The sequence below is a fragment of the Grus americana genome, chromosome 18 (assembly GCF_028858705.1).
Source record: "Grus americana isolate bGruAme1 chromosome 18, bGruAme1.mat, whole genome shotgun sequence".
In the NCBI taxonomy this organism is placed as follows: domain Eukaryota; kingdom Metazoa; phylum Chordata; class Aves; order Gruiformes; family Gruidae; genus Grus; species Grus americana.
In genome coordinates this window covers 6,366,832-6,393,853 of record NC_072869.1, presented here as the reverse complement: position 1 = coordinate 6,393,853, position 27,022 = coordinate 6,366,832, and the positions used below count along the sequence as shown (strand labels likewise).

The 27,022-nt window shown below is 38.3% G+C and overlaps 1 protein-coding gene across 7 annotated transcripts in view; it reads right to left on the bottom strand.

Moving 5' to 3' along the window:
* Positions 1–27,022, bottom strand: part of CA10 (carbonic anhydrase 10) — a 206,739-nt gene that overhangs the window by 157,775 nt on the left and 21,942 nt on the right. For all 7 annotated transcript variants that reach the window (XM_054846754.1, XM_054846758.1, XM_054846755.1 and 4 more), the window contains one exon: positions 8,876–8,950. In XM_054846754.1, the coding sequence (XP_054702729.1) occupies positions 8,876–8,950 (75 nt within the window). The remainder of the gene's footprint in view (positions 1–8,875; positions 8,951–27,022) is intronic.

Here is a 27,022-nt window from a genome sequence, read left to right as displayed (position 1 = left end):
TTATGATGTTATGCTGTTATTTTCAGGGTTTATGTCCTGACTATAAAGTTGGTGACTACTTGGTCTGGAAACACTAATGCATTTTTGTACATTTTATAAATACAAAATGAAAAAATGCCCTAACATAAACCCACATTCTATTCAGAAAAGCAAAAGTGACAATTTAAAGTAGTATTTTCAGTAGTATTAAAAAACAATCAATAGCATTCAGGAAGCTTCCTTCTTTGGCCAGAGTCATTAACTATAATGTGATTTACAGCTCTGAGCAGGGTCAGCAGGTAGCCGGAAATGCATTAAGTAGGTGATTGTATTTTATGGTGAGTTTCTTTCTAAGAGACAGTAAATCTTTCAATGACCACAAATAGCATGTGCCCAGAAATACCATGGTGGGGTGATGTTATATGATAGCTGTATTTTAATGTAAGTAACAGCAGTAAAACTTCTCCAAATAATAATTCCATGTACTTATAGGCAGGCAGACGTGGTAAATGATGAGGATGGATTTTGCTTCTGAGTGAGTTCAATGGATTCATGGTTCAGTGAATTCACAACTGACCTTTTTAGAGAGGTGTTACAAGAGCAGGAAATTTTCACTGAGTACAAATGAGTGGTTTCAGACTATCAAGTCAGTAGCAATCCCCTAACTGAAGAGCCTTAAGTAATCCTACACATACACACATGGTACTTTCAGAAATAAAGTTCTTGCAGGCTAGTGAACAAATACTATGATAAAACAATCCTCTGATTCTGTATTTATAATTTAAATCATAGCAGCCTATGAGAAAGGTACTTGCATACTAGATGATGTATGTAACTTGAAGTAACAGCCTCATTTTCTTTTATTTTTGACATCTTTCTCCATTAGGCAGGGGATGGGATTTGACAGAGAGGATCTTTGTGAGTAACAGTGAAGCTTTCACTGACAACAAACAACAAGCAGAGTTACTCTGTGTAACCATACACAGAGAAGTGGTATGATCTTGTTTCACAGGAGTTTACTTTAACCACAGATAAGGGTGTAGCTGCAGTGACCGTATTTTCCTCTGTATGAAGTGGAAAATTCTACCCTAATGACACTAAATTGTACTAATGAGATGTATGAATTGAAAACTGCATGCTCTATTTATATAACGTCTTCAGTGGTGATGGGTTCATCACCAATGTAACAGTTAGGAATAATCTCCCTGAAGTCACTATAATATCCTGATGTAAATAGTCTCATTGAAATAAGAGGTGGATTCCTAACTGATAATTGCAAACTGTAATTGTAGCACTCTTAAAATATAATTCTCTTCATCAAAGCATTGTACAAGAGTATTTTTTTGTGAGTGGGATAAAGACAGGAGGAGCGGTGAGGCAACCTCTTAGTGTCACTCATTATTTCTGTTTCCATGCTATACTGTGATCCCTTCCAGTTCTATCTCATCCCATACAGATTTATGGGAGCAGTACCTAAGCAAACATAAGCTGAAGCACTGTAACCCTTCTCTGGTTAAGTCCAATTACATGCCACCACAGAAGAACATTATTAGCACAGAAAAATAGTATTCCTTGTTATTGTCAGTGACTTCTTTCTCCACAGGACACTAACTTATTTTACACTATACAATGAAAATCTATAAAGAAAGAGGTTTTTTAACATAGGGAGTGATGACTGCTACTATCCATCTTGTACAAAAACACATGCACACACACAAAAAAAGACTACTGCTACGAGGTAATTAATAGCCAAAGCTTGAAGTTCCCTCCTTACATAACCAACCATGGCAGATGTCATTACTCACTTTCAGTTTGGATTATTAGCTTAGAAAAGTTCCTTGGGTCTCTGAGCAGCCACTAATTCTTCTATCAGATTTCTTTGTGCTTCAATTCTACTCCTATAAGACATGGATACCGTTGAAATGTCTACTGCCAAAGGGTGACAAGGGCTGCTAAGATACTGTGTGAAGAGTAGCCGGTCAAGGTGTAAGATAAGATAAACTTGTTGAATATACCAATACATATACTCAGCAGCACGAATACACAGGAGCCTTGCTGTCTGCCCCTAGAACTGTCCTGAATAATCCTTCAAAGTAAGGATTTACAAGCTTTCAGTTATTAATGACTTAGTCACAGACCACTGTTTCAACTGCTTTTACACTTAGCTTGTCAAGAATACAACAAACTCTTTCCTGTATGTACCAGTATCTACACTTGGAATTCCTTCCTTTGCGTTTAGGTCAGAGTGAAGAAGCTAAGAAAAGAAAGATTCCTAATAGTAGCCTTACCTTTTTATTCCAAACCCCAAACTTTTGATGATATATCTAAGGTAGTGCACAGGAATGATCCTTCTTTTTTTAAGCAAAAGCTTACGAGGATGTGTTCATCATGGAATGATGAATCTTTGAAAGATCACAGAGATGGGCTTGCTGGCTTTTCACTTTTAACAAGTTCAAAGTGAGCTGGGAAAATATTTTAAAAAAATAAATTGCATTAAATTTGCAGAAAGAGCAGTTACTTAACCAATAGTAACTGTAGGTCTGTAATGATTGTAGACTCCACAGTGTGTAGGACTGTAGATGTTTTGGATACTGTTCCCTGTTCTCCTATCTGAAGATGTAAGTGATCAAATGGTAACCACCATCTCTTAAACTTACTCCCAGTTAGAAGTCATCATCCACGCAGGTTGTGGTAGCCCTACCAGCTACAGCTGTTGCAAAGAATTAGTGTTACTTAATTGTTCTTTCTTCTTATAACCCATACTAGTGTCACTGCAAGGTAAACAGCAACCACTTCAGGATACTGGGAAAGAGGCTTTTCAACTTCTTCAAAAAGTAATTGGGGTACTGCTACCCCTAAAATTGGCATCTAACCTAACAGCAAAGTGTGAGGTAATAATAATTCACAAAGATCTGCAGATTACTGCCTTGAAGGTCTTCAATATTAGCACCTTCCTGAAGTAGAAGGGGGATACTGCTTGTGTCCTAGCAGGAGGAACCTGTAGGTTCAGCAGGAGAGGTACAAGACAGCTGGTAACACAGCAAGATACAACATGCTATCCAATGCAGTGTTTGTTATAAAGGGAAGGCTTGACCTTTGCAGTGCCTGACTGTGGCTAGAAATAGACAGGAAGACAACTTGAATCATTTAGTCCTGTCAGTATAATGGAGCAAAGTCCAAGATACATCTGTTACGTATAATTTTTCTTCTGTGGATATTAATTGTAACTTAGGAGGAAAAACACACCCAAGAAAGATAATTAGGCTGTTAACGGAAAAGGGATCTGAGACCACTTTAGCAAAGAACTGTGGTCCAACCACAAGTCTGGCAAGGTTTAAAATTTTAGATTTTCAGAGCTCTTTACTGTGGTTAGTTCACATTGCTTGCCCTCTAAAATTTACTTATTTGTTTTGTTGAAGGAGTGAAGGAAGCAGAAGCTTGGGGGGGGGGGGGGAGTACAGGCAGCTAGAGGCCATATGTAAGACAGTAACTTACTCTACTTAAAAGGCCCTTGCAAGAAGGTCTGTGTAGAAGGGTTTTCAAAGGAGTGGGAAGGACCTGAAGACAGTAACTTTTCGAGTTCCATGCTGGTAACAAAAGCACCTGTAAAGGATGATCCCCAATCCTGGGCTCCTTAGTCAAGTGAGAAAGGCACTGTGGGAACCAAATCACAGTGCCACCAGGTGTTGTGAAGGGGAGAAGGTCTGTGCTGCAGGCAGGGCTATCCTCTCCTCTTCCCTGGAGGCCTTCTGCCAAGACACCTCCTCCACAGTCAGGCTGCCCTGGAGAACCACATCGTGTAGTGTCCTGTGGTCCTGTACTTCTTCCTCTGCATTGACCTAAAGTTTTGTTACAGTCTTCTTTCATTGCTAAACAGAACTAATGGAGAAAGTGATAAAACACTGGAGCTATTTTCTTCTGATTAAGAAATATTCTACCTATTACTATCAAGTATAGAGTATCTGCAGACAGTAGGTTCTCTCTGACTCTGCCTACCCACCACTGGAATATTAAAAGTACACAGGCGTTAAATAGGGGATGGAAACCGATATGACTAGGTCTAACATAGTCTATCACAGCTTTTATAATGCAGTTTGAACAAGATAATGTGACTAACCTACTTACCCCATCAATCTCCTCTTTTTACTCCCTTTTCGTTCCTCCCTTTTATTCCCTTTAGAAAGGGAGTTTCTAAAAACCTCCCACTACCCATCACCTTTGCATCTCTGGATAAGACACCATTCAGAAAGGTGTAGCAGCATTTTTTCTTCCTGGCTTGAGACTGACTGTAGTTATTCTTTCAGGAAACAGTCTCACAGAAAGCTTCTGTGGAGATTTCTAGGTAATTCAAAGCTAGCTAGAAACTAGGAACCAATTAGAAGAAAATTTCCTGTGCATATTGGGAAGCCATTGCAGAAGTTGGATGCAGCTAAAAAAAATTTAGCATGTTGCTAGTTAATGCAGCCATCCTTGTTGCACCACCTTCTAAGGGCTAGTCATTGGGAACAGAAATGACCCAACTCAAATTACAGCAAAAAGGGTTATCCTATCAAAGTGGTTTATGCCTTCGAAGTTCATTTTGTACTTCTTACAGAGTAGAGTTCAGAATTCAGCTTGGTTGGCACCCCCAGAGAAGGATCGCTACCAAAGCATTTAGGATAAAGCCCTTAATCCTGCTTAATTACTAAGTGTTGCTGGACAGACAAAAGACCGCTGAACCACAGCCAGATGAATAAACACCTTGTGTATTCTCACCTGAACTAGCTAAGAATGTGCCCATTACACAAGCAAGGTGCCCCTAGTGCACATCCTAGAATATCATTAAATTGACACTTCTGTTCAGCAGCTACTTGTAGTGTTTTCTTGAATCAACAAATCCCATTTCTCACACATACATTTTCACAATCAATGTCAACTTTGATTCTTCTACCACTGCTATGATTGCTATTGAAGGAGACCATTACAGATCACTGCTCAAACACAGTATCTTGCATTATTTTTCCATCTATTCATGAAAGCAAGCAGATTCACATTTGTATTAAAATCAAGTAAATTCATAAACCAACTCGCAGTCTTTATATTTAAAACTTCACATGATCAGAAGTTCAGAGACATAAATTGAGATGGTTAAATATACTTCTTGCTATAAAGAAGCATGGCATGGTTCTCTCAGTTATATCACTGACTTGCCAAGGGACATTTCATCTCCCAGTAAAATGTTAGTATCCACATAACAGGAGCATTGGAGGCTTTGTCAGGAATACCCAACAGTGTTCCCTTCGTCTTCCAAATTAGCAGTTAATTCCTCTGTTCCTTGCTATTTAAAAATAATGAATTGTTCATACAATGCATTTGAAAGTGAGACAATGGTTTTACATTTTAATTATGTTTAACTCCCGTTAAAAAAAAAAAAAAAATCTCATTTCCTTTCTAGTTACATGATTTGTAAACAGTAAGTTTTTGCAGAATCACTAAAGGAAGTAAGAAACCAGGAAAATATTTGGTACAAAATATATTTCCTTCAAACTGTCTTTAACTGACAAGCAAACCTGAAATATTATACATACTAACCTAAGTTCCAGTCAATCAGTGAATGATTTCCAGAATCTGTGCTCTATCACCCTGAAGAAATGAACTGTTCCAATATATTGCTTTCTAAAAGAAAAACTGCTATTATTGTTCCAATAAATAATTATATATGGCTGGTTAATTCTTCAGAGTCACACCAGACAATGATTTTGAAGAGTGTTTGCAGATTTAAAACACTGCTGTAGCTCAGACAGCACCACTGTTTTCACTGACAAAGTGCACCAATGGTGAGGGATGCTGCAGCCTCCTGAAGTCCTAAAATAAGACTAGAAGAAATTTTATACTTAGTACAGAAGGGAGCAATGCAGGAGTAGCAATCAGAGGGATTACGTTGTGTATTATTTAGGCAGCCAAAGTGAGTGATCACCAGTCTCAATGTATGAAATAGACCCCTGTGTGATTGGAGGATGGCATAATGCATGAGCTTTTCAGAAAGTTTAAGATTTGTTTGGGTTTGATGTTTCATATCTCTCAGTTTCAGGCCATGGACAAACAGTTCATAGTTCTTACAGTGACCTGTTCATCAAAGGTTATTTTTGGACGTGTACATAAAGAAATGTGTATTTTAAAAGAAATCTTAAAGCTGTAACAAAAAGAAATCTTAAAGCCCACATAGGAGAAACTAGGGACACTTGAACTGCCTGTGTGGACCATAACAAAAGCACATGGTGATAGCAGGAAGTTTAAAATCAAGTTTTGGCACTCAGGATCAAGATTTTCAATTGTTTCAGGCTTTTTTTTTCCTTGTAAATCATTACCAAATTCATGCATTTCCTCCCTGGAGGTGGTTTGACAAACACTGCCCCTGTGTTCCTGTTGAGTCAGCATAGCTTTGCCAGCTGTTCTCTGTTAGGGCATAAATCCCATCAACATGATCCTTGCTAAAGGCAGGAGCAGACTTATCAATCTCTCTAGTAGTAAAATAAGTTGTGAAAGGAACTATGAACAGGGGATTTCTCATCTCAGAATCTCAGGGAAACGGGTAGCCTTTGCTTTGGTGATCTGTAGCCAATAATGAATCATAGTGGATATAGACCTGTATCTGGAATTAAAGTTGTTTTAAAACCTTTATTATAAGGAAGAACAACAACATTATCTGCTCCTTCAGCAAAGTTTAGTCATTATTTGGTAGAGGTGGACTTCCTCCTCCTAGCTAAGATTAGCACTACCACCTTGTAAAGTAACTTTAGACTTCGTATAATTCATTAAGGGTCAGGAAGACAGTGTCTGCCCAGGGCAAGAAACACTTATGCCCTCGTATTAACATGTAGTCTAAAGTTTCAGTAACAGGATGGAGTTTTGGCAAGTGAATTCTGCGATCACAAATTAGATTTAACCACTTTTATATTTCATGCTTACCAAAGCCCACTTTTGTGATGCTATGAAAAAAACAGGAGCATTAGGAAGAGAATCAAAACAATCAGACGCACAAGAGTATCAAAGGTTATGTGCATCTATTTGAAGTAAAAGAAATGGTACTGAATAGTTTGAAATATTATTGCCTTTGCCACCCTGAAAATGCTTCCACTACTTCAGCGACACAAGATGTTCATAGTCACAGCAAAACTCAGCCAAACAAAAGATATTAAAAAGGTTATTTAAATGTATTTGAACCCATTATGAACTCCTTTGATATTCCACACCAAAAAAGTCTATTTAGTGAAAGTATGTAATAATATAGATTATTTGATTATTATGCAAATCACCATGCATAAAGAAAAGTATTCATTCTTCATCCTTGAACATTCCCTGAAGTTTAATTTGGAACCTAATTTGCATTCCATTAACATTTTAAAGTACTACGTACTTTCTATTTTGTTTGCCTACATGATTCAAATCATAAGAGTAATTCTTTGCTTTGAGAAAAGGTGAAAGATGGGAGAGTGTTTTATGCACCACTAGGATATAGCCGCTGATGTACCCTCCTTCCTGCACTTGACAACTCTGCACCCTCACTTGCAAAGCTTGGCACTAAGAAAGACCTGAGGCACAGTAACTGTGGTGGAGAACCTGTCAGTCACCATTGCTCTCTTCTCTGTTGAGCAGGGTAAGGAGGGAAGTTGGGAAAGACAATGTGATGGGTCTTGCACCTCATCTCTGCCTATATCCTCTCCTACCTGTGAGATACGCATCAGTGATTGTAAGCCACTGGTGCACAGTGGGAAAAAAACTGTGTCTAGATGAACATATTACATTAGAAGGGGATTTAAAATACTTTTTCTAAAATCTATCCCAGAACATAGGGAGTCTGGGATTTGGGGAATGTAGTGAAGTATGGTTTGATTTTATGAACTGCTCAAAGACAAATTTGCACCGGATCCAGAGCATTTGTTAGGACTTGACTTATATCCATCCAAACCAGAGTATTAAGCATGAAAACTTATGAATGGCATATTCTAACCTAGGCATATTCTGATACACTCCTAAATGCATTCTTACACAACTAAATATGAAAGAAGTGATAGTTCAAAGAAAGACAGTGACTTTGCTTTGAAGTAGGCAAAAAGTATTCACACAGCCAAAGCTGTGACAGACAAACTCTAGCAACTCATCCTAGAGTGTTTTACAATGCTATTACCCCCAATTAGTCATCTCTATGCCTGTGGTTGCTCCCCAAAGCAGCTCAAGAGCTGTATTTATGTCAATCATATTAGCTTAGATGTCAGTTTTGAACTGCAGTGACAGTCTTGGACAAATATTCCTTTCTAATATCTTTGGGGGTGGTAACTTCCAGCCCTGGGACAGGACAAACAGCTGTGGAAAGGAAACATCTTAGCAGATGGCTATAGCTGTTTGCTTCAGTGCACATCAGTCAGCAACTTCAGCTATAGCTCCTCAGACTGCCTCGCAGCTATCACCTCTCAGGTGCTAATTAGCATCTCATGCGAGATCTGATATGTGACTGCTAACATTGTGGATAAACTTAATATGCACTAACATATCCTTTGTGATGTGTTAGTCTGAGATCATAACCATAAAATGCATCCTTGAAATGCTTTAAATATGGTTTTCAAAGACTCCAAAATCTAGCTGCTGCTGAAAAAAATTAGTTGTTTGTTCTGTAAAAATTCATGGGATTTCTCTCTTCTGCTGAGGCTTACAGGTTGCAGAGTTGAATTTGAAAGAAACATGATAGTCTGCAACAAAGGTGCCCCCAAATTACCCTTGCTTTCTTTGAGGCTGCTTCAGTGAGGTGTTCATAATTGTCCTTCTGGACCAATTCTTGAGGATGTGTGCTAGGTTACTCTGATATGCAACATGTATGAAAAACATTTATTAAAACCTAAGATTTTTAAATTACCCTTACCTGGAACAAAGCTTCCCTGGACCACCTCCTTATAAGCCCACCAGCCTTCATGGATTTTTGGTGAATTTTGTTGAGCTAGAAAGAAATAATCAAAGAAACCATAAAATTAAGGCAAGGCATAGGAAATATTCAATTAAATAAACTTTGGAAACTCTAAACAGGGTATCATCTTCTACAGAAGAGCCATTCCTCAAGTTCTTAAGTGATGTTTATTCAATTTATTGACTGATGCTTAGCATCTGTATCTCAGAGCACCTTGTCCCTGTTTCTCATACACTAAAACATACTCAGCTTCTGAAGAACTGATCACTAAACTTAAAAATTCAGGTAGAAAATGAGGATCTGTAGCACTATTGATGGTTTCTGTGCCACCCATAAATTCAGTATGGGATAAAAATGCAGAGAAAAAGAGTGTGCTCATATACAGTAGTGAATATCTGAGTCCAAGTTGATGGACTGAAAAGCAGTTTTCCCCCTTCCTTTCCCAAGTTCTCCAATAATGTCTCGCTCTGAATGTGAAGAAATGACAGAGTGAACCACAGCCAATAGCTGTGTCTATAACCGCTTCTCCTCTCATCCCATGTGCTCCGAGTTCCAAAACTAGAACAGAAATGCATATCCCATAGCTTCACAAAGATTGGCTTATGCTATAATGCTGGGGCAGGAATATAAATTTTTTCTTCTATCTTCTCTCTCTGCAATGTAGCACCCACTACTTATCCCCCACCACAGTCATTCTTGTAGCTAGGCAAGATACTTGCTTCTGTTACGCAGCTATGACATGCACCTCTATTACACTTGCATTTGATAGCACAGTGCAGTTACATAGGGAAAGGTTTCTTTGACCAATATTCTGAAAGCTGTAACAATGGAAGCCTAAGCTTTGGAGAAGGTTTCCCCCTGATGAGACTGTTGCTTAAATGACTTCTCTAAATTCCTGAAAAGCCATGAGCAGAAAGGTCTCAGTCAGTCAGTTACTCATAGGGTCATTACTTTTCTTTGTCTTGAAGGAAATCAGAACTGGAGCAAATTTTGTGGTCAAAATAAAAAATGTCTGTTAATTGGAAATAATTTTAAAGGGCATACAGACACACAGCCAAACATGCAGCTGATTTCCGTAAGATAGCAGATCAGAGCTGATATGCAAATATGTTCTGCCTTCACTTGTATTTTGCTTGATATTTTCATATTTAGAGCAACTTTCACTGAGCTATAGAAAGCTCAGCTACCTTGTGTTTCTTTAAGTTAAATTTTGGGTTGGTTTTGTTTTATAAGAGACTTTCAATCTCTTGCACTAGATCCAAGAATTTTTTAACATAAATATGCAGCTACAGAAGATGCTGGATTTAGCAGCTTTCTGCTGCAGTTTCATTTCTAGATCCCATATTATATACAAAAGACACAATTACCCTGGGAAAATTTCCAGCAATATAATAAAAACTGTTGTTGTCATTAAAAATTACAAACAGGATGTGACATTCAGACTAAAAAGGATACAAGATGAGGACCATTACATACTGTTCTATCAGTTACAAAACACTATTTAGGATTTAACTGACTGTAAATTGCAGAAACAAAAGTAAAGCTGAAGTTAATTAAACATACTGACAGAAGGACGAACACTCTGCTTTACCAGAAATCCAGACACACTAGTGGAATGGGGTCTGTGTGGATGCAGATTTCTCCTTGCAGTACTGATGCTCGCTCCATTAATTGAATGGTGACATGTTAATAGTTAAGGACTATTCCACTGTGCACTCTTTACAGTTTGCAGATGACATTATCTTCATTATTTTAGCTTTTATATCATTGCCTAGAGAACTCAAACTGTGTATGGCTTTGTGCTGGACTGCACTATACAAACATTTGGAAAACGGCACATCCCAACCCACAATCAAAATATCCGCACAGCACAATATTCATAGCCAGTGTGAACTGCAGGTTTTTTGGATCTCAACACTGGTTCATGCAGGTTGCTTTTATGCCTCTATGGTCTGCAACAGAAGTCCTTAAAGATTTCAGGGTGCTTCAGCAATAGGAGAGGATACTAAGAAGTGAGTCCCAAGAAAGCACAGCAATCATTCCTCTACTTAAAATTTCCCAGAAAATTACATTGCATTAAAGTGCATCTTGTAGTAATATACACAGCTAAAGTTGGTTCAGCCAACCAGAGGCAGCTGCATTTCAAAAATCGGTGAAAAAATATCTATGTAGATAGAGGCAAGTTAAGACGACTTCAGGAAGGATGGGTACTTTCAAATGCAACTGCTTACTGTCAGCATTCATAGAAACATATACAATCAAAAAACGTATTGCTTTTGCCCCTTCTGTGGCCGATCTAAATGATACATGCTGGGTCCAGAAGAAAAATATCATCTGTTATTCAGATTTTAAATTAAACCAAAATCAAAAGAGTCTGGGTCTGCAGCTCTGCTTCAGTGTGCTGCACCAACACTTAGTAAAGCTAATTCCAAAAGGAATCTTAGGAAAACTAAGATTTCTGGCATATTTTTTCAAATCTGCTGCATTAGTATGGAACAGACTGCATTAGATGAGCAAGAAAATTAGATTATCAAAGCTTTGTACTAAATAATTGGATGCCTGTGCAATTGCTTCAGCTATTAGAGAAGAGCATGACCTGGCATCACTCTGCACATTCCACACATATCAGATCCTTATCTCTTCAATACACATGAAAATGAAACACATAAAAAGGAGTACAATAAGCAAAATAAGATGTTGTACCATAGCCACAAAAAATATCTAAGATAGGGCAAAAGCCCAGTTCTGGGCTCCCCGGTTCAAGAAAGACAGGGAACTACTGGAGAGAGTCCAGCGGAGGGCTACAAAGATGATGAGGGAACTGGAGCATCTCTCTTATGAGGAAAGGCTGAGAAAGCTGAGTCTGTTTAGCCTAGAGGAGAGAAGACTGAGAGGGGATCTTATTGATGCTTATAAATATCTAAAGGGTGGATGTCTAGAGGAAGGGGCCAGACTCTCCTCTATGGTGCCCAGTGACCGGATAAGGGGCAATGGGCACAAACTGGAACACAGGAAGTTCCAGCTGCATACGAGGAAAAACTTCTTCACTTTGAGGGTGACCGAGCACTGGAACAGGTTGCCCAGAGAGGTTGTAGAGTCTCCTTCTCTGGAGATATTCAAAACCCGCCTGGACGCGATCCTGTGCAACATGGTCTAAGTGATCCCGCTCTAGCAGGGGGGTTGGACTAGATGATCTCTAGAGGTCCCTTCCAACCCCTACCAATCTGTGTGAATCTGTGAAAGAGCAATGCTGGGAGTCCTGCTGATTTATAGAAAACTGAGGCCACTGAGGAAATCAAGAGAAAAATCAGGTGGTTGTTTTGAGAGGGCAGCTAGGGAGACAATCCCCAGTGCCATGCTCTTTCTTGAACCCTGAAATCTCAATGTTTTATACCAGTTTGGGCAAAGCATCCTGCAAAATAGTGCAGAGAGTGACTGAACACAGATTTCCACTCTGCTGTGCGTTATGAAATCTAGCTCGGTGCCAAAGATTTACTCTGATGGATCCTACAGGGACTTTGCTTAGAAAGGAAAAACATTTATAAAGCTCTCATTTTTCTGAATGCAGGAGGAGGGGGTCTGGTAAGGCCAGGGAGGAAAGTTTGTCTTCCAAAAACTTCTCCTAAACCATTACTCCAACCTGTGTTACACAAGTGGGCAAAAGGTCTTATTACAGGAGAAAAAAGCTGTTCTCTATTTTTGAAACATAATCAGATCCATACCTGGATTAGTATTGGAATGAGGGAATATAAAATTAGAATGAACAGACATATGGACAATCCTTGCTGGGAATCCTATCTGGGACACTTACACCTGATGCACATCAACACAGGGTCTCTACAATTGGTGTATCAATGCCCATCTGACAGAATGGCACTGTGCCGGGTAAACAGGTTCAACCTTATGGCTCAGGAATTGTTGCCAAGGCAAAGGATTCTTCGTATGTGTCACCTCGTGACACTGAAAATAGCAAAATTCTTTGAGCATCCTTCTTAGTTAAAGTAAAACTATTGTACTGCTCATTGCAATTCTCCCACTTGAGGACTATACAGAGACATGTGTGTGCTTGCTTTGTGGATTCTAATATTCCTATGTTCTTACCAGAACACCGCCGCTCCTCCATGGCAGCTCCTTTTTTTGGCATGACCTGTCACATAAGATACTTTTGAGGAGGCAAAAGGTCTAGAAAGCAATTCTGTATTTCTAAAGAGTGTAAAGTATCTTAAAAATAGTAATTCTGAGATGCCAGAGACTTCTGCTTTTACCACTAAAACTCAGAGTATGCCTTTTGTTTCCAAGAAATATTGTTGCTTCTGCAAGGCACCAAAATAAACAGGCCCATCTGAACAGATGCTTTGCTGTTAGGAGCAGAATACCTGCACAAGTAGCTCTGCAACAGCAATGTCAGCATCAGCACTGTATTCCGCCATTGGTAGGGACAGTCCAAAATGCGTTTGTCCAAAGTGTAGAATATTGAGCGACCTCCATTTGCTACAGCATTCTCTTCCTCGGTACTGAAATCACTAGTATCTAAGATTAGTAGCTCTGCTGATATAACACCATTATGTCAGATCTCTTTCAATACAGCTGCTGTAGAGGAGACAGGATATTTATTTGGAGCTGATATGACACGTGTTGCTTTCATTTTGTCAGGTTATTGTAGGTATATCTCATTGTGGAGCATAAAATTACAGGCTAAGTTCTGCAAGATGCTGTGTATTTTTGTTTCCTAGTATCTTCCATGTATAGGGAAACAGCTTTGTACAGGATCATAAAAATGTACAGTAAATGCAAACAGCAAAAGATGCCAATGCCCTATAAATTTATCAGTTAACTATATCTGGCTGAGAGGTTAAAATAAGTAGGCTTATGTTTCAAAGAGAAGCTGTTGCTCAGTCAGTAAAACTATTTTAAAATCATCAGATACCAGGTACCATGATGCAGATGTTCAAATATCTGCATATAATTTGCAGTGCAGAGGTCTTCATCTTGTTGGAACGCTAATGCTGACATAATATAAAATGCTATATTTAATACATAATACCCCTCAGTAAATATGCTTATTTGCAAGATATAAACAAGTAATTCTACAATTACTTATTTACTTTCTATACTTAAATAGAATATTAAAAGGCTTGTATCTGATGCCATCATTTATGTCATTCACATCTAAGCATAAGCCAAGAGTAGAATCCTGCCAGATCAGAATTCTCCATTCCCTTTACTGCCATTTCACACAGATGAAAAATGCTAGACTGTGGAGAATCAGGCTCACGGCCTTTTATATCTGAATTTTATTGATCTGAGCTCTTCTGATTGCTATATTAATCACTCTGCATGCTTATCCCTACTCAACTTACATCCTAAGAGTCTTGCTTGTGATAACCTGGCTAGTACTGCCCTGGCATTAAACACATGATAATGTTTTTATCACTGTTACCTCTTCTGCATAGTTATGAGATTAAAAAGAAAACCAGCTGCAACTATGAGCCATATAGTTTCATAAGAAACTTAGTGCAAAGCATTAATTCATTGCTAATACTTTGATATGAAACTCACAGAAAAATGGCATAGTGCTTACTACAAGAAAAATAAATCCTCAAATCTGCTATTACAATGGTGAACACTGAAAATGAAAGATATATTGATAAGGTATTAGATGCTGGTGTGATCTTCACTTACATCCACCCTTTCTGTCCCACAGACTATTGGCTTTATAGGCCTTATCCTGTCTCTGTCCCACCTAGCAGAAACTATTGCTCAGCTATGTAATAGTATTTGACTTTCCAGTCAGAGTTCCACAGTTCACTCTGAGTAGCTTCATCACTCTCAAGGTATCTTCTTCAGTCATTGACAAGGAATCCAAGATGGCTGTGCCTTATGGCAGAAATTAAAATTAGAGGAATTTTCCTGTAGTATTTCAGAAGATCATGTGTTCTAATTGAAAATTAGCCCTACAGACAACAGTGCAGGATGGTTTTTAGAAAAAAAACCAACAAAACCTGTAAGAAAAAGTTTAATCTTTTTTGCTAAATTCCTTTTCTAGAATCTTAGGTAATGTACATACTTTGTAGTTATTTCAAATAGTTTTAATTTCTACACTTTATATAGATATTTTGCACATTGTTAAACCCAAGGACGGGTTGCCTGAACTTTGGAGGGAGCAAAGACTTACTCAATCTAAAAAATCAGTTTCAACATCTTCAGTCATACAAGTACCAGCTTTTGGCTCACACCAACAAAAGCCTCTTAAAGCAAATGGAATACGCATGTATAAAGTGGACCTGACTGCACGGGAACTAAGCAGATGCAACTAGCTGAAGATTCAGCCCTCTATAATTAATGTTCAATTTGTTTAAAACAAGTCTGTACATAATTGCAGCTATTATTTAAGATGTTTTTATGCAGCCTTTTTATTTTAAAAGAACCTAACAACACATACTTCAGGCACTATATAAAGCATCATTTCTAAGTGAATAGTTACAGGACAAGAAAGGTTACCCTACTTATGAATATTACAGCCTACATTGTATGCATCACCATACGATGAGGGAGGAAAAAGAAAACAAAGGATTATAAAGGGATCAATAAATAAAATGCTTTCATCGGCTATGCCAGATTTTTTTTTTATAACATTTTGCTCAGAAAACATGCAAATGCTCTTTCATTAAGTTAATACTTTCCAATTCCATAAATCCTTCTTCCACCATCCCCATGTGTAAAAGCTGTCACTGCTGCTGTGAATTCCAAACAGTATTCAACACAAGCAAAACAGACGTGACCTGTTTTTATCATGTCAGAGGGCAAAAGTAAGGCACTATCATGGGAACTCTGCTATGGTACAGAGACTTGACTATTCTGTGTATTTTCTATTTATTGTAATTTTGTTTCCTGATAAGATTCCAATTAAAACCTAGGCCAAAGGGTGAGATTTCATACATGCTGGCATACATTTCATATGTATTCTGGCAGTAGTGACAAACAATATGGCATAACATTACAACATACCTAACAGCTGCATCTACCGTCTCTATGTAGTTGGCTTTTGATGAGAGCCACCGAGTGTCTGGAATCACGCTGCTTGAAGAACCATAAACTAAGATGTTTACAAGTACTTAAGGCCACATTAGGACATACATTCTGCTTACAGCATACTCTCACGAGAACTCTGCAAGACTTTGGAAGTATCTAGAAATAACTCAGTTTGCAGGAAGTAAAAAGCATGTATAAGGCTCAGCTCAGCAGAGAGAGGATCTTGTGCAGAGACGATTCTCATCTCTGACAGTCAAATAGATTTGTGAATGTTTTCACTAAAGAATTTTGTATCTTAAAAGGTGAGGAAAGGGGCAAAGGATAGCCAATCTAAAGGCCACTGCAGGCAGGACTCCAGAACAACATTTCTTCCTCTGCTATCGATCTTGCAGGTGACTGTGTACTTTTATTTATCTACTTGTAAAAACTGGCTTGTAATACCAGTTACTATCCCATTGTTCAACAAAGGAAATAGTGAGATTTAGTGGAAGGGATCCCATGAAACTGTGCTCACTAGACACTTAGAAGTTGTGCTCCACTCAGCTGTAGAAATATAATTAGTTAACAACTTCCTTGCTTTCTGACCTCTGAATACTATCAAAACAGTTTAAATGAACTTATGTGTAAGCAGGAATCATTCTGTTTATGAAGAATATGAGATGAACATGCTAGGTAACTGCAAGCTGTATAAACATATGGTTTTGGGTGGTGGGTCTCAACTTGTAATAAGCACTTTTCCATAAAGCAGATATGCCCAATCACGCAACTGTTATTTAAGTTCTAATATAAATGAGCAAAACCATGGGTTGTATCTAAAGCTTTTAGTCAGAAAAAGTTAAAGTCGTTTTGACTCTTCCCTGAGCACCTAAGTACACGAATGTAAATGATGGATTGCACTGCAGGGTGAATTACTTTATGTCACTGCACCCAATTTAAGACAAAACTCTGCATATCATTCCTAACTCAATTTGTAGAACATCAAATGTCCCTATAAAGCTGCTGCCCTGGTAATGTGACTAATATACATGTACAAGACTTAGACCACATAATGTAAAAGATAGTATGTTCACCCTCTCCAAGTAGTTTTTTGCTAACATGGCTGGAATACTAAGGCAGTGTTACACCTAATGTTATTTGCTTCAATTTTTAAAATAATACTTTTTTGTAATTTCTTTGGCAAAATTTCATTTCTGAAATGACTGAAAGACAGGAACTTCTATATAGCTCTCTATGCTGTCTGGGAAAGCTGAGCAGCTTTGAGATGAAAGAATGCTGAAGGTTCTACCTACAAATTACTACCAACCGAGGATGTGAGCCTCTGCTTCCTCAGACCCCATACATATCTATGGGAATCACATTCCTTTTGAATGAGGTACAGTTCTGTTCCTTCTCTGGCACAAGAGTCAAAATTGCATCAAAGCTCAACTACTGCAAGAAATCAAAGCAATTAAATAAATGCAGGAGAAAAATACATAGCTGTATTGCAGCAATTAGAGCATAATACTGATCGCAAGCAGTGCGGGAAATTCAAAGGGCAACACCAGAGACTCAGCACCTTTCATCTCGGTCACTGATGACACACTTAGGGTTTCATGGGTCCTAAACCACATAAATACAATTTGGTTGTCTCAATGTTTTCCAGAGTCTCTGACAGGAGTGTCAGCATACACAGTAGCCTACTCAGTGTTGTGTTAGATGGGGTAGTTCCTCTCCAATGAGTTGTTTAATCATGTCTAGATATAAAGTCTGAAGAGCTCTATAAAATAATGTAGTAAGAAGCAGCAAGATATCTTATGATATTAACTTCAGAATAGCTCTTACTTTACATCGCACTGCATGCCCTCCACTCCCATTAATTTCAATGCGGTTTGGGGAGACGCAGCAACTTCAAAGAAATGGCCTCAATATCCTTGAGCCTTTAAAGTTCAATACATTATTAATGCTGAATTAATAGGGCTTCCTTTAAAAGGAAACCACTAAGTTCCTTTCTCAGAAGCACATATGATACTGACATCTCATCAGGTTTCTGACCCCACTTGCTCTCTGTACTCTCTAAACAGAAAAGTTACCAATCGGTAATAGTACAAACAGTCGGGCACTGTCCTGTTAGCTGCCACAGGCAGATCTTTTTTTTTCTTTTCCCAAATCATTGGCTCCAGGAAAGAGAAATCATTTCTTCAGCAGTCTTCCCGTGAGGGAGCTGTGCCTAGACTTTAAGTATTCATCACTGCTTAGGCAAACTCAAGAGGAAAAAATAAAGGTCTGCCAATTAACCTTAAGACTAATGGCACGGCATCAATATTAGGCGCTTGATCCTACAAAATAGACAGCAGCCTCAAATCCCACTGAATTCTACAGCATACGAAAACTTGGTTGTCCAGAACGTGATATGGAAACATTCTAAAGAAAAAGCTACATCATGTGCAGAGACTTCATAATGCTTAAGCAATACAATTATGAGCAATACAATTATGAGCATTTTCCACAATTTTAACAAACAGACATACCTGAAAAAGAGGGAAGAAGGCTGCCTTCAATCTCCCTTGAAAACTCAGCAGAACTATGAATGGCAATCTGTAGGTCTTGCACATACATTACTCTAACTTCAGCCAACACAAAATGATGCACTTTCCTGAGACAGGAAGAGACATTTTCTCCTGGCTAAGGTAGCCACATATAAACAATTGCAACAAACACCACAGTCATTCAAAAGCTAATGGCAAAGGGGAGGCAAAATTATTTTGATTATACTGAATTGGATTCAGGGACCTAGATTTCTAGTCATCCTGGCGTTGACAGTCAGGGCACTAATCCAGATCATCTCACAGCTCACTGGACTACCTAAATCCTCAGCTCTTAAATCTTATGTCCTGGCACTTTCTGAGATCACAAAGTCAAAAAATGTTTTTCTGGCCATATAATAACAGCTTTGCTAGCATCAAGAAGAAATCTAATGTCAGACAATAAACCAAGATATGGATCCATTTCAGGCAGTGGCATCATGACAGAAAATTGAACCCATCGTAACGTAGCTTTATTGCAACTGTTTTTCCCCATTGCCACTGTAGTTTATCAGTTTCTTAGCAATAGTTGGTTCCTGGTCACTAGACACTTCTTACCAGAATAGGGGGGGGAATAAAAACCCTTTCTAGCTAACTTTTCTGAATTGATAAATGACAGCCTTTCTTCTAGTAAGTAGCTGTACTTTCAGTGGTGTTAAGAATATTGTGATGTATTTTTCAACATAAAGTATTGTTTCAGACTAAAGCAGATCCTGCCTTTCTCAAAATAATGTTTCTACATCATGCAGATTTTCAAAAGAGCCCAGTTTATGCATATTCCCATTACTATACATGGCAAGTATAGAAGAATCTTAAATAGCAATGAACTCATTAAATTCCCTTTAAACTGCCAGAAAGAGTTAGGATCATCTGGTTTATTTCTGTGTGTTACCAAGCAATGAGATGCCATAGACTATCAAAAATTCCAAGGTCCATGTTAACAATACAGGGGTTTTATAAACGTTTCCTTCACTCGCATTCGTGGAAAAACTGTGGTAAAAAAGTGTGTATTACTGGAGGCAAGAAAAAGGACTAAAGAAGGATATTTGCTTCTGAGATAGCTGGGGCAAGTTAGAGCAACTCCCAAAAAGAAGTGATTCCTAGAGTCCTCAAAAAGCAAGCAGAGACTCTGGCCCTGCATCATAAAAAGCTATCCAAGGTTGCAAAGTGCCATTATACTTACCCACTACGTCATTAATGAACCCCAAATCATTTAATAAAACAAACTGCACAGCTCAGAATCCCATTAGCATTAAACTGGCCACAAGACAAACATAAATATTGTGTATCACCAACATTAACTTTGCATAGATTTAATTTACATCACAAGAGGCAGGTTAGGAAAGTAGAGAAGAAAATAAAGTAGTCTTGTCGACACCTCAATCCACTTAAGTCCCTGTAACCCAAATGATGAAGGGGCAACCCCTATGAATAAAATGGCGTACATATATTCCACTACTACTTGTTTACCCTAAGTAACCATCAATGTTAAGGTGAGTGGTTATCCAAACCTCGAAAAAGTGAAGAAAAGCAGCTTTTTTTTCAGACTTCTAAAATCAGAGATGGGAAATAACTGTGGAAAAGTTGAACTGAACTGCAGTGGAATAACTGAGGAGCAGCAAGAGGAAAAAAGCATTCTAGTCAGATCAGCTGCCAGGATAAGACAAGACAGATAAGAAAAGAACATGTCTTATTCATTTCAGTTGCCAGCCATGTTGTATTATATCGATATTCCAATTCATTAATTACTGCTTAGATATTACAGTGATGACAGCCATATAAATACCTAAATGTAGAGCTTTTACTGGTTTATTTTGGACTATTTTCAAAAGACATTCCTAAAAATTTTACTAGTTTGGAAGCATTGCTTGTTTATCACACTTGCCAGGTGAAGATGGGGAAGAATTTTTAATTTTTTTTTTTTTTTTTACTTTGTCATGCTCCCAATCTTGACAAGAGACAAATCACTCTCCATACCTCCTGCACCGTTTTTGCTTCCCTGCAGTTCTGTGGAATATCCCTCAGCAATTACTTCTATCATCCATCTGTCCATAGTTGTGTTTATCCACTGATCCTGGAAAAAGTCATACCCTTCCCCCTCTCTGGACTGATTCCTGAGACAGCAGTGCTATTCTGGCACTCTGCTGCTATTCTGTTATTCCTATCCCAACCAATAATATTCTTGGCTAGAAACGATGCAGCTCTGTCAACCTTGGGTGACTGCAGAGAGCAGCTTATCCTTCTGAACCCTACTAAATTTCTTGGCTTCTTGGTCCTTGCAAAGGTGTCCCCTATTCATTCTTCTCAGCCACTTCTTTAGCCATTAGTCAAAAGCAGTGATATGCTTCCTTCCCTTCTCTCATTTAGTTTTTGAAGTTAAGATGGAAGATATTTTGCATTGGCTGTGATGCCTGTACCTGCTTCATTTCACTGATCTAGAATTTTAATCACTTTCTAAATCATTGGTGCAGAAAAATCCAGGTATAAAAAAACCCAACACCTTCATTTGGGTATCTGTTGTTCACAGCTTGCTCTCCCTGTCTTTGATAGTTAAGACTTTGGACACAGATAAAAGAAAAATAAAAAAAAACCACCAAAGGTAAGAATTTAAAAAATGTATTTAGTTCAAGGGAACTGTATGGAGAAATATGCCACTGTAAAGATTTCATCAGGGATTTCCCAGCTTTCCTTCTTTTCATCTGCGTGGTCCTGTTTCTTCCAAGTCAAAATCCACAGAAGTTTCAGGCAGTCTTTTATTCTTGTCTGTAGCAAGAGGAAAGATTTATATTTTTTTTTTTAGTGAGGGCAAAACCAATTCAGGACTGGAAATGGAAGCTGTAGATTTTAAATGTGTATGTTTCCCTGATTATCAGCCTGGCATATATAAATCAGAGACTCCTGGTAGTTTCCAGTGTCCTTTGAAAAACAGACAGCATTGCACCTTTACCCAGGTTTCTTCCATATTTTATTTATATTTACCTCTATTCTAAAGACTTCTAAGATCTATTTCTCTTCTAACTCTTTTTATTGTTCAATGTTCCATCTTTGGCCAAGACATTGACTGAAAAAAACTAAAAGAAATCCTAGAAGCAGTGACAGCCCTGCCTCCTGCACAGTCTATGGGGCAAAACTGGAGACAGGCTCATTCCAGTAGCTTAGCCATGAAAACCAGCTGCCTACCAACTACTGTGTGAACTACTGAATATGGCAGCAGTACAGAAAAACCTGTTCATCAATAATAATAATTGCCTACATAATTTAATTTATAAAAATGCTAAACAGTTGCCCATCTATTGATAAGTATAAATATTCAACTTTAAAAACACAACCAGGATGGAACAAGACAAAGTAATATACTCCAACAGCAGTAAGTCCAGTACACCAGCTTTCAAAATATCAGAAATGGGGGAAATGTCCTTGAATTCAGGTCAATTCAGAGAAGCTTTGTTTCTTTCAGTTACGATTCTTATTGTATTTAATTTTGATGAGTGAGTGCTTCAAAGTATGATTCAGGATAGCTCTGGCAAATTCATTGCTGTGCAGCTGCCTGAAGAACACACTGCGTACCCTGGAGGCACAGACATCCCATACCTGATTATCCACAAACAAACGCCTGATGAGTCTTCCACATATGCTGAGCACTGTAGATGGGAACAGAGAACTGTGGGTTATGCAGACCTATAGATCTATTCCATAAACACAGCATCTAACAAAAATCACACCCTCACGTCCTGTACTTGCCTCCTTCCCTGTATTTCAGCCTTTGCCACATAAGCTTTTGATTTATGTATGCAGAAAGGGTTGCAGGTACAGATGAAAAACACATGGCCAACTAGACTGCCCACTTCAGAGCACCTGCAGCCCTGAAAGGAAAGTATCAACCACAATCTACTGACAACTGACCTGTCATTTTCTTTACTATGATTTGCCTGAAGTCACATATGGCATATATATCCAAGCAGATATAGACTGCTCCGTCTCTCAGCAGGTCATACTACCTACAGTACACAGTACCAGGCTAACTTGGCTCTGTGGCTGCAGGATTAGATCTGGTTTGTGTCTGGGTGGTGAGGAGCACAAGTAGATAAGGAATGGGTGGAAAGGCATGCAGAAGTCAGTGACAACGCTGATGGGACAAGTCAGACTCTGTAGCAAGTAAGTTACTCCCAGTCCTTTGATCTTCCCACTAGAACACACTGAATTTTATGCGTAATATCTCAGCTATTCTATAAACTCTAAGTCCACTTGAAATAGCCTCCCAAATGTTAGGCAAACTAGTCAGGAGATTAGCAGGTTTTAAAAAAATATTTGGAATACTGAAATTAATCTAAAGTAACCAAACTTTATGTCCAAAAAAAATGAAGACAGTTTGACATTAGTCTCATAGACATTAAAATTGTCAGGAGAAACTGACTGAACTCTGAATGTTTTAGTTGTCCCCATCACATAAGTTCCCGCCTAGCTGTTCATGAAACTCTACACTAACCACCAGGGAAATCCAGTGAGGGCTGATGAATAATGCAGACAAATTAAAGTCCACTATATCTGGCTGGGTGACCATACAATTATGCAATGAACAATACTACTGATTGTGAACTTGATTTTGAGCCCTGTTAGACAGATGTTTAGGGTCAAAACTGGATGACAAAACTGGGTGCATGGAAAGGATCTTACACCACGGTCCTTTATCCAGCTTTCAACTCCACACCAGGCCAGGTTCACTGCAACTGGCATGCTACAATGCCAGGTTTTCAGCTACACAGGAAACTAAAGTCAGTACCAGAAGATGGCAACGTATTGTACATTAGTCAGACTGATCCCCACCCTTTCACACATGCTTGGAGTTGATCCAGCCACATACCTAAAAGGAATCATGTGTTTTCTTAAATCCTTATGGTACTGTGTATGTGGCATCTGTTTATTTTCTCCCTAACACAACTTTGTGCAGCAATATGTTGATAAGACTGCTCTTATTTATTTTTCATACCTTTCGCAGCACCAAAAAGTTGTAGAGGTCATATGCTAGAAACAGTACAAAATACAGATCATCATCTCTATTTAAGGACTTGAGAGACCCCATTATTTAGCTGGAGAACAAACAGTTTAACCATGGCTGCACCCACTTCAAACTATTCTACTGAACTTCAGACTTTAGCCCAAATCCTTTCTGTATGTGTCTCCATTTTGCAGCATTTGACTATGTCCTGCCTTCACCTCCTGGTTCTCAAATTAATGTGTGTTTATGGTCTTCTTATCATCATACATAAGGAGCTTGAGTCTATAACTCTTAGTAATGCAAGCAGTCCATGTAACTAGAAGACTTTTCTTGTAGGAGTGAAGATTAATAAGATTTAACAAGACTGACGCAGCACTCTGCAGAACACAACATTTTGATAAATGGTGCTCTCATAGCAGCTTACGCTAGGCGCATTCTAAAACATTTAAACTGATAGGAATTATTCTGATGACTTCAAACGCGCACTGAATATGGTTCCAGAACAAACCCAAGTTTTTTGTGACCCGTTTGTGTTACAATCTTTCTTTTTGAGTAAGGATTTCTTTAACTGTCATTTCCCCAACTGCAACCCAAGGTAGATATGAAGAATGTGGCACTGGACTTGTACTATTGCTACACAGCTCAGCTGGTTAGATACGGGGCTATGCCATCAGCAGATTCACCCCATGGTGACAGAATTTACTTTTACAAACACTCACCATTTCTTTTCATTGTTTTCTGCCATTAGAAAGCAGCCTGAGTGTGTGGGAGATGTCAGGACAGTAAACTAAACAACCACCTCTGATATTAAAGAAGTCAGTAAGATCTGTTTACTCCCAAAACCCAGAAGACTACTCAAACAAAAATAATCAATTTGGGGCTCATGCTTTCTTGAAATACGCTTTTCCAATAATTCTCAATATTTATCCTAGTGGTCGAAGGGCAATATTTATTCTGACAGTCTTTGTAGGGACAACAGTGGACTGGATTTGACTTGAAAGGAGATCTACACCCTTCCCTCTCCTCTACCCCAGCTCGTAGTAAAGGAACAAATTTTTATTAAAAAAATAAATACCTTTGGGTAGTATTTAATTAATACAACTGCAAAACTTTTTTGTGAATTTGGCATGAGTAAAATGACACTTTGGCACTACTGGCATTTAGCATACTATGTCTTTATCACGTAAGAATGATAATATTTTCTTTCATTTACTTCTTTTGGTAGCTATTTACATCAAAGACTAAAAACCAAACGTACAGTTTTGTGAACCATCAAGCTACATTACTATTAAAACAAACAAAAAACCCAAAGACTAGTCATTCCATTTTGGAAATTAAGTCAATAATCTAAAAATGATCACTGATCACTTTTCATCATACATCTTTAAGGAATTTTCAATAGACAATTATAGACTTGTCACAGATCAGAGGCTAAGTACACATTAAAATGTTAGGCATTAACCATTCTGTTGCTATTAAACACAGCGGTAATCCACAGATAACACTGCTGTAATTTGCATAAGTGTCAAGGTGATCCAGAAGCGTAGCAAATTTTACCTGTCTCAAAAAGCACAACAATTCTGAAATCATGTCACCTCTGATCTCAAGTGCCAATCTTTCTTTTGTCCCCTGAACAACATTCATCCCAGGTTTAAAGAAAATTACAAAGAAACGCTAAAGACATTAACTAAGGAAAATATTAAACCCTAAACTCAAAATGCCTGCCTTTCCTTCCATCCGCATTCAGCCATGTTCTTGAATTTAGTGTGGCATCATGTGCACAAGTGCTGTGGTGAAATGGGGTTGACTGTACTAAGTGACATGAACATACACTGGCCTATTTCCTTAAGACAATTCTCACCCTGAACAGGCATTTTGTATTAAAGCTGCTGCTTCATCATCTAACACCCCCTACCTTTCTCCCTGGCACCACTTCCCAAAGAAGTTAAAGTCTCGTCTGCAAACCCAGAGGCTCCATCAATTCATGTGAAGTCAGTCAACAGAAACTAGTACAGTACTAGTCAGGTTAGCGTCACAACTGTAAACACAATTTCAACCATAAATCAACATAAATGAGGTCAAATTCACTTAAAATGCTAACGCATATATTTGTATTGGGTTTAATGTAATAAAACACTGGCATCATTTATACTGTTTCAACTTTGAGTGTCAACTAGCTGTAAGCTGCCTTGCCTCACATAAATCTACATTAAGAACAACGCAAGATTTGGCCCTGGAAGCCTCATGACCCTCAAGGCAGCTTTTTCATTTCTTTGTAGTTTGTCTGGGCAATTATCTCTGTGAAATGCAGTGCAAAGCCCTACTATTCTGATTTGGCAGTGAGCTATGAGTCAACCATCTTTGACCTACTCAAAGAGGGTTCTACACACTGAGCAGCAGCATCTCTTTATTTCTGTATAACAATTAGTGGAAACCATTTTGAGATATTTGAGTAAAAGTTACTATAGAAATAGAAAGTACTGTTTAAATAAATTACATTTCTCTAGGCTTTAAATTAAGAACCACAGTCACTCCTAATGGATTAAAATATGACATGTTTTACCTCCTACACATGCTTATATCCTTTGATAAAAGACTAATATAGAAATTCTTTAATAGTGTTCCATGCATGAGAAGAGCTAGATGGTCTAAGATCATCAATACACAGATTAAGAAGCACTTTAGGGGCTGGATGAAGCCAGCCACCTCATTACACATGGCCCACAGTCATGTTAGCATTATCCTATAGTAACATGACAAAAATAAGATTAATTTTAATATTTGCTCTTTCCCCTCAAAAAGATCTGTCTGGAATTCAGGAAGCAAAAGGTTTCCAAACTTCAGTCTAAGCCACAGTAGCTAAGAGGACTGCTGTCATTACAAAGCTGTGGTATCTCTGGGCATTGCTTCCTTCTGTATAGATAGCAAAAACTGTCTTTTTAAGGGTCTGATCTTCTTTCTCCTCCACTGCAGTCTGGTCAAATTGCACAATGACATCAACTGAACATGATCTGATCCCAATCCTGCACCTATCAGTTATGTAAAAAACTAATGGTTCTTAGGTTAGATAGGTTAGTAGAAATTCAGATGGGGCCAACACTTGGAAGTAGAAAGTTGAGTAAAAGGAGGGGACTTACTTTGCTTTATGCTTTCCTTAAGATGACTTCCAGTATTTTTTTTTTCCTCAACCAAACACTTGGGACTGAGATAGAGAGAAAGGGCTGCTGCTTAGACCCACAGTGCAGAAGAAAATGCTCAAAGGCTCATTAATTGAAGCCAACCAGGCAGTGCTGTGAAAGGCCACTTCAGCCAGTCTTCCTTGCACTTCAAGGTAAAAGCAGCATGGATTTTTAGCACGAGTCAACCTCCCAAAATGTTTGATTCCTGAGCATTCCTGATGAGGTGATATCCCTTTTCTACAAATGTGCAAATGAATGCCAGAGTCAGAGAAAGATATTCTCTACCTTTTATTAGCCAATTTGTAGCACCAGTGTACAATTTTTACAGTACTTAAGA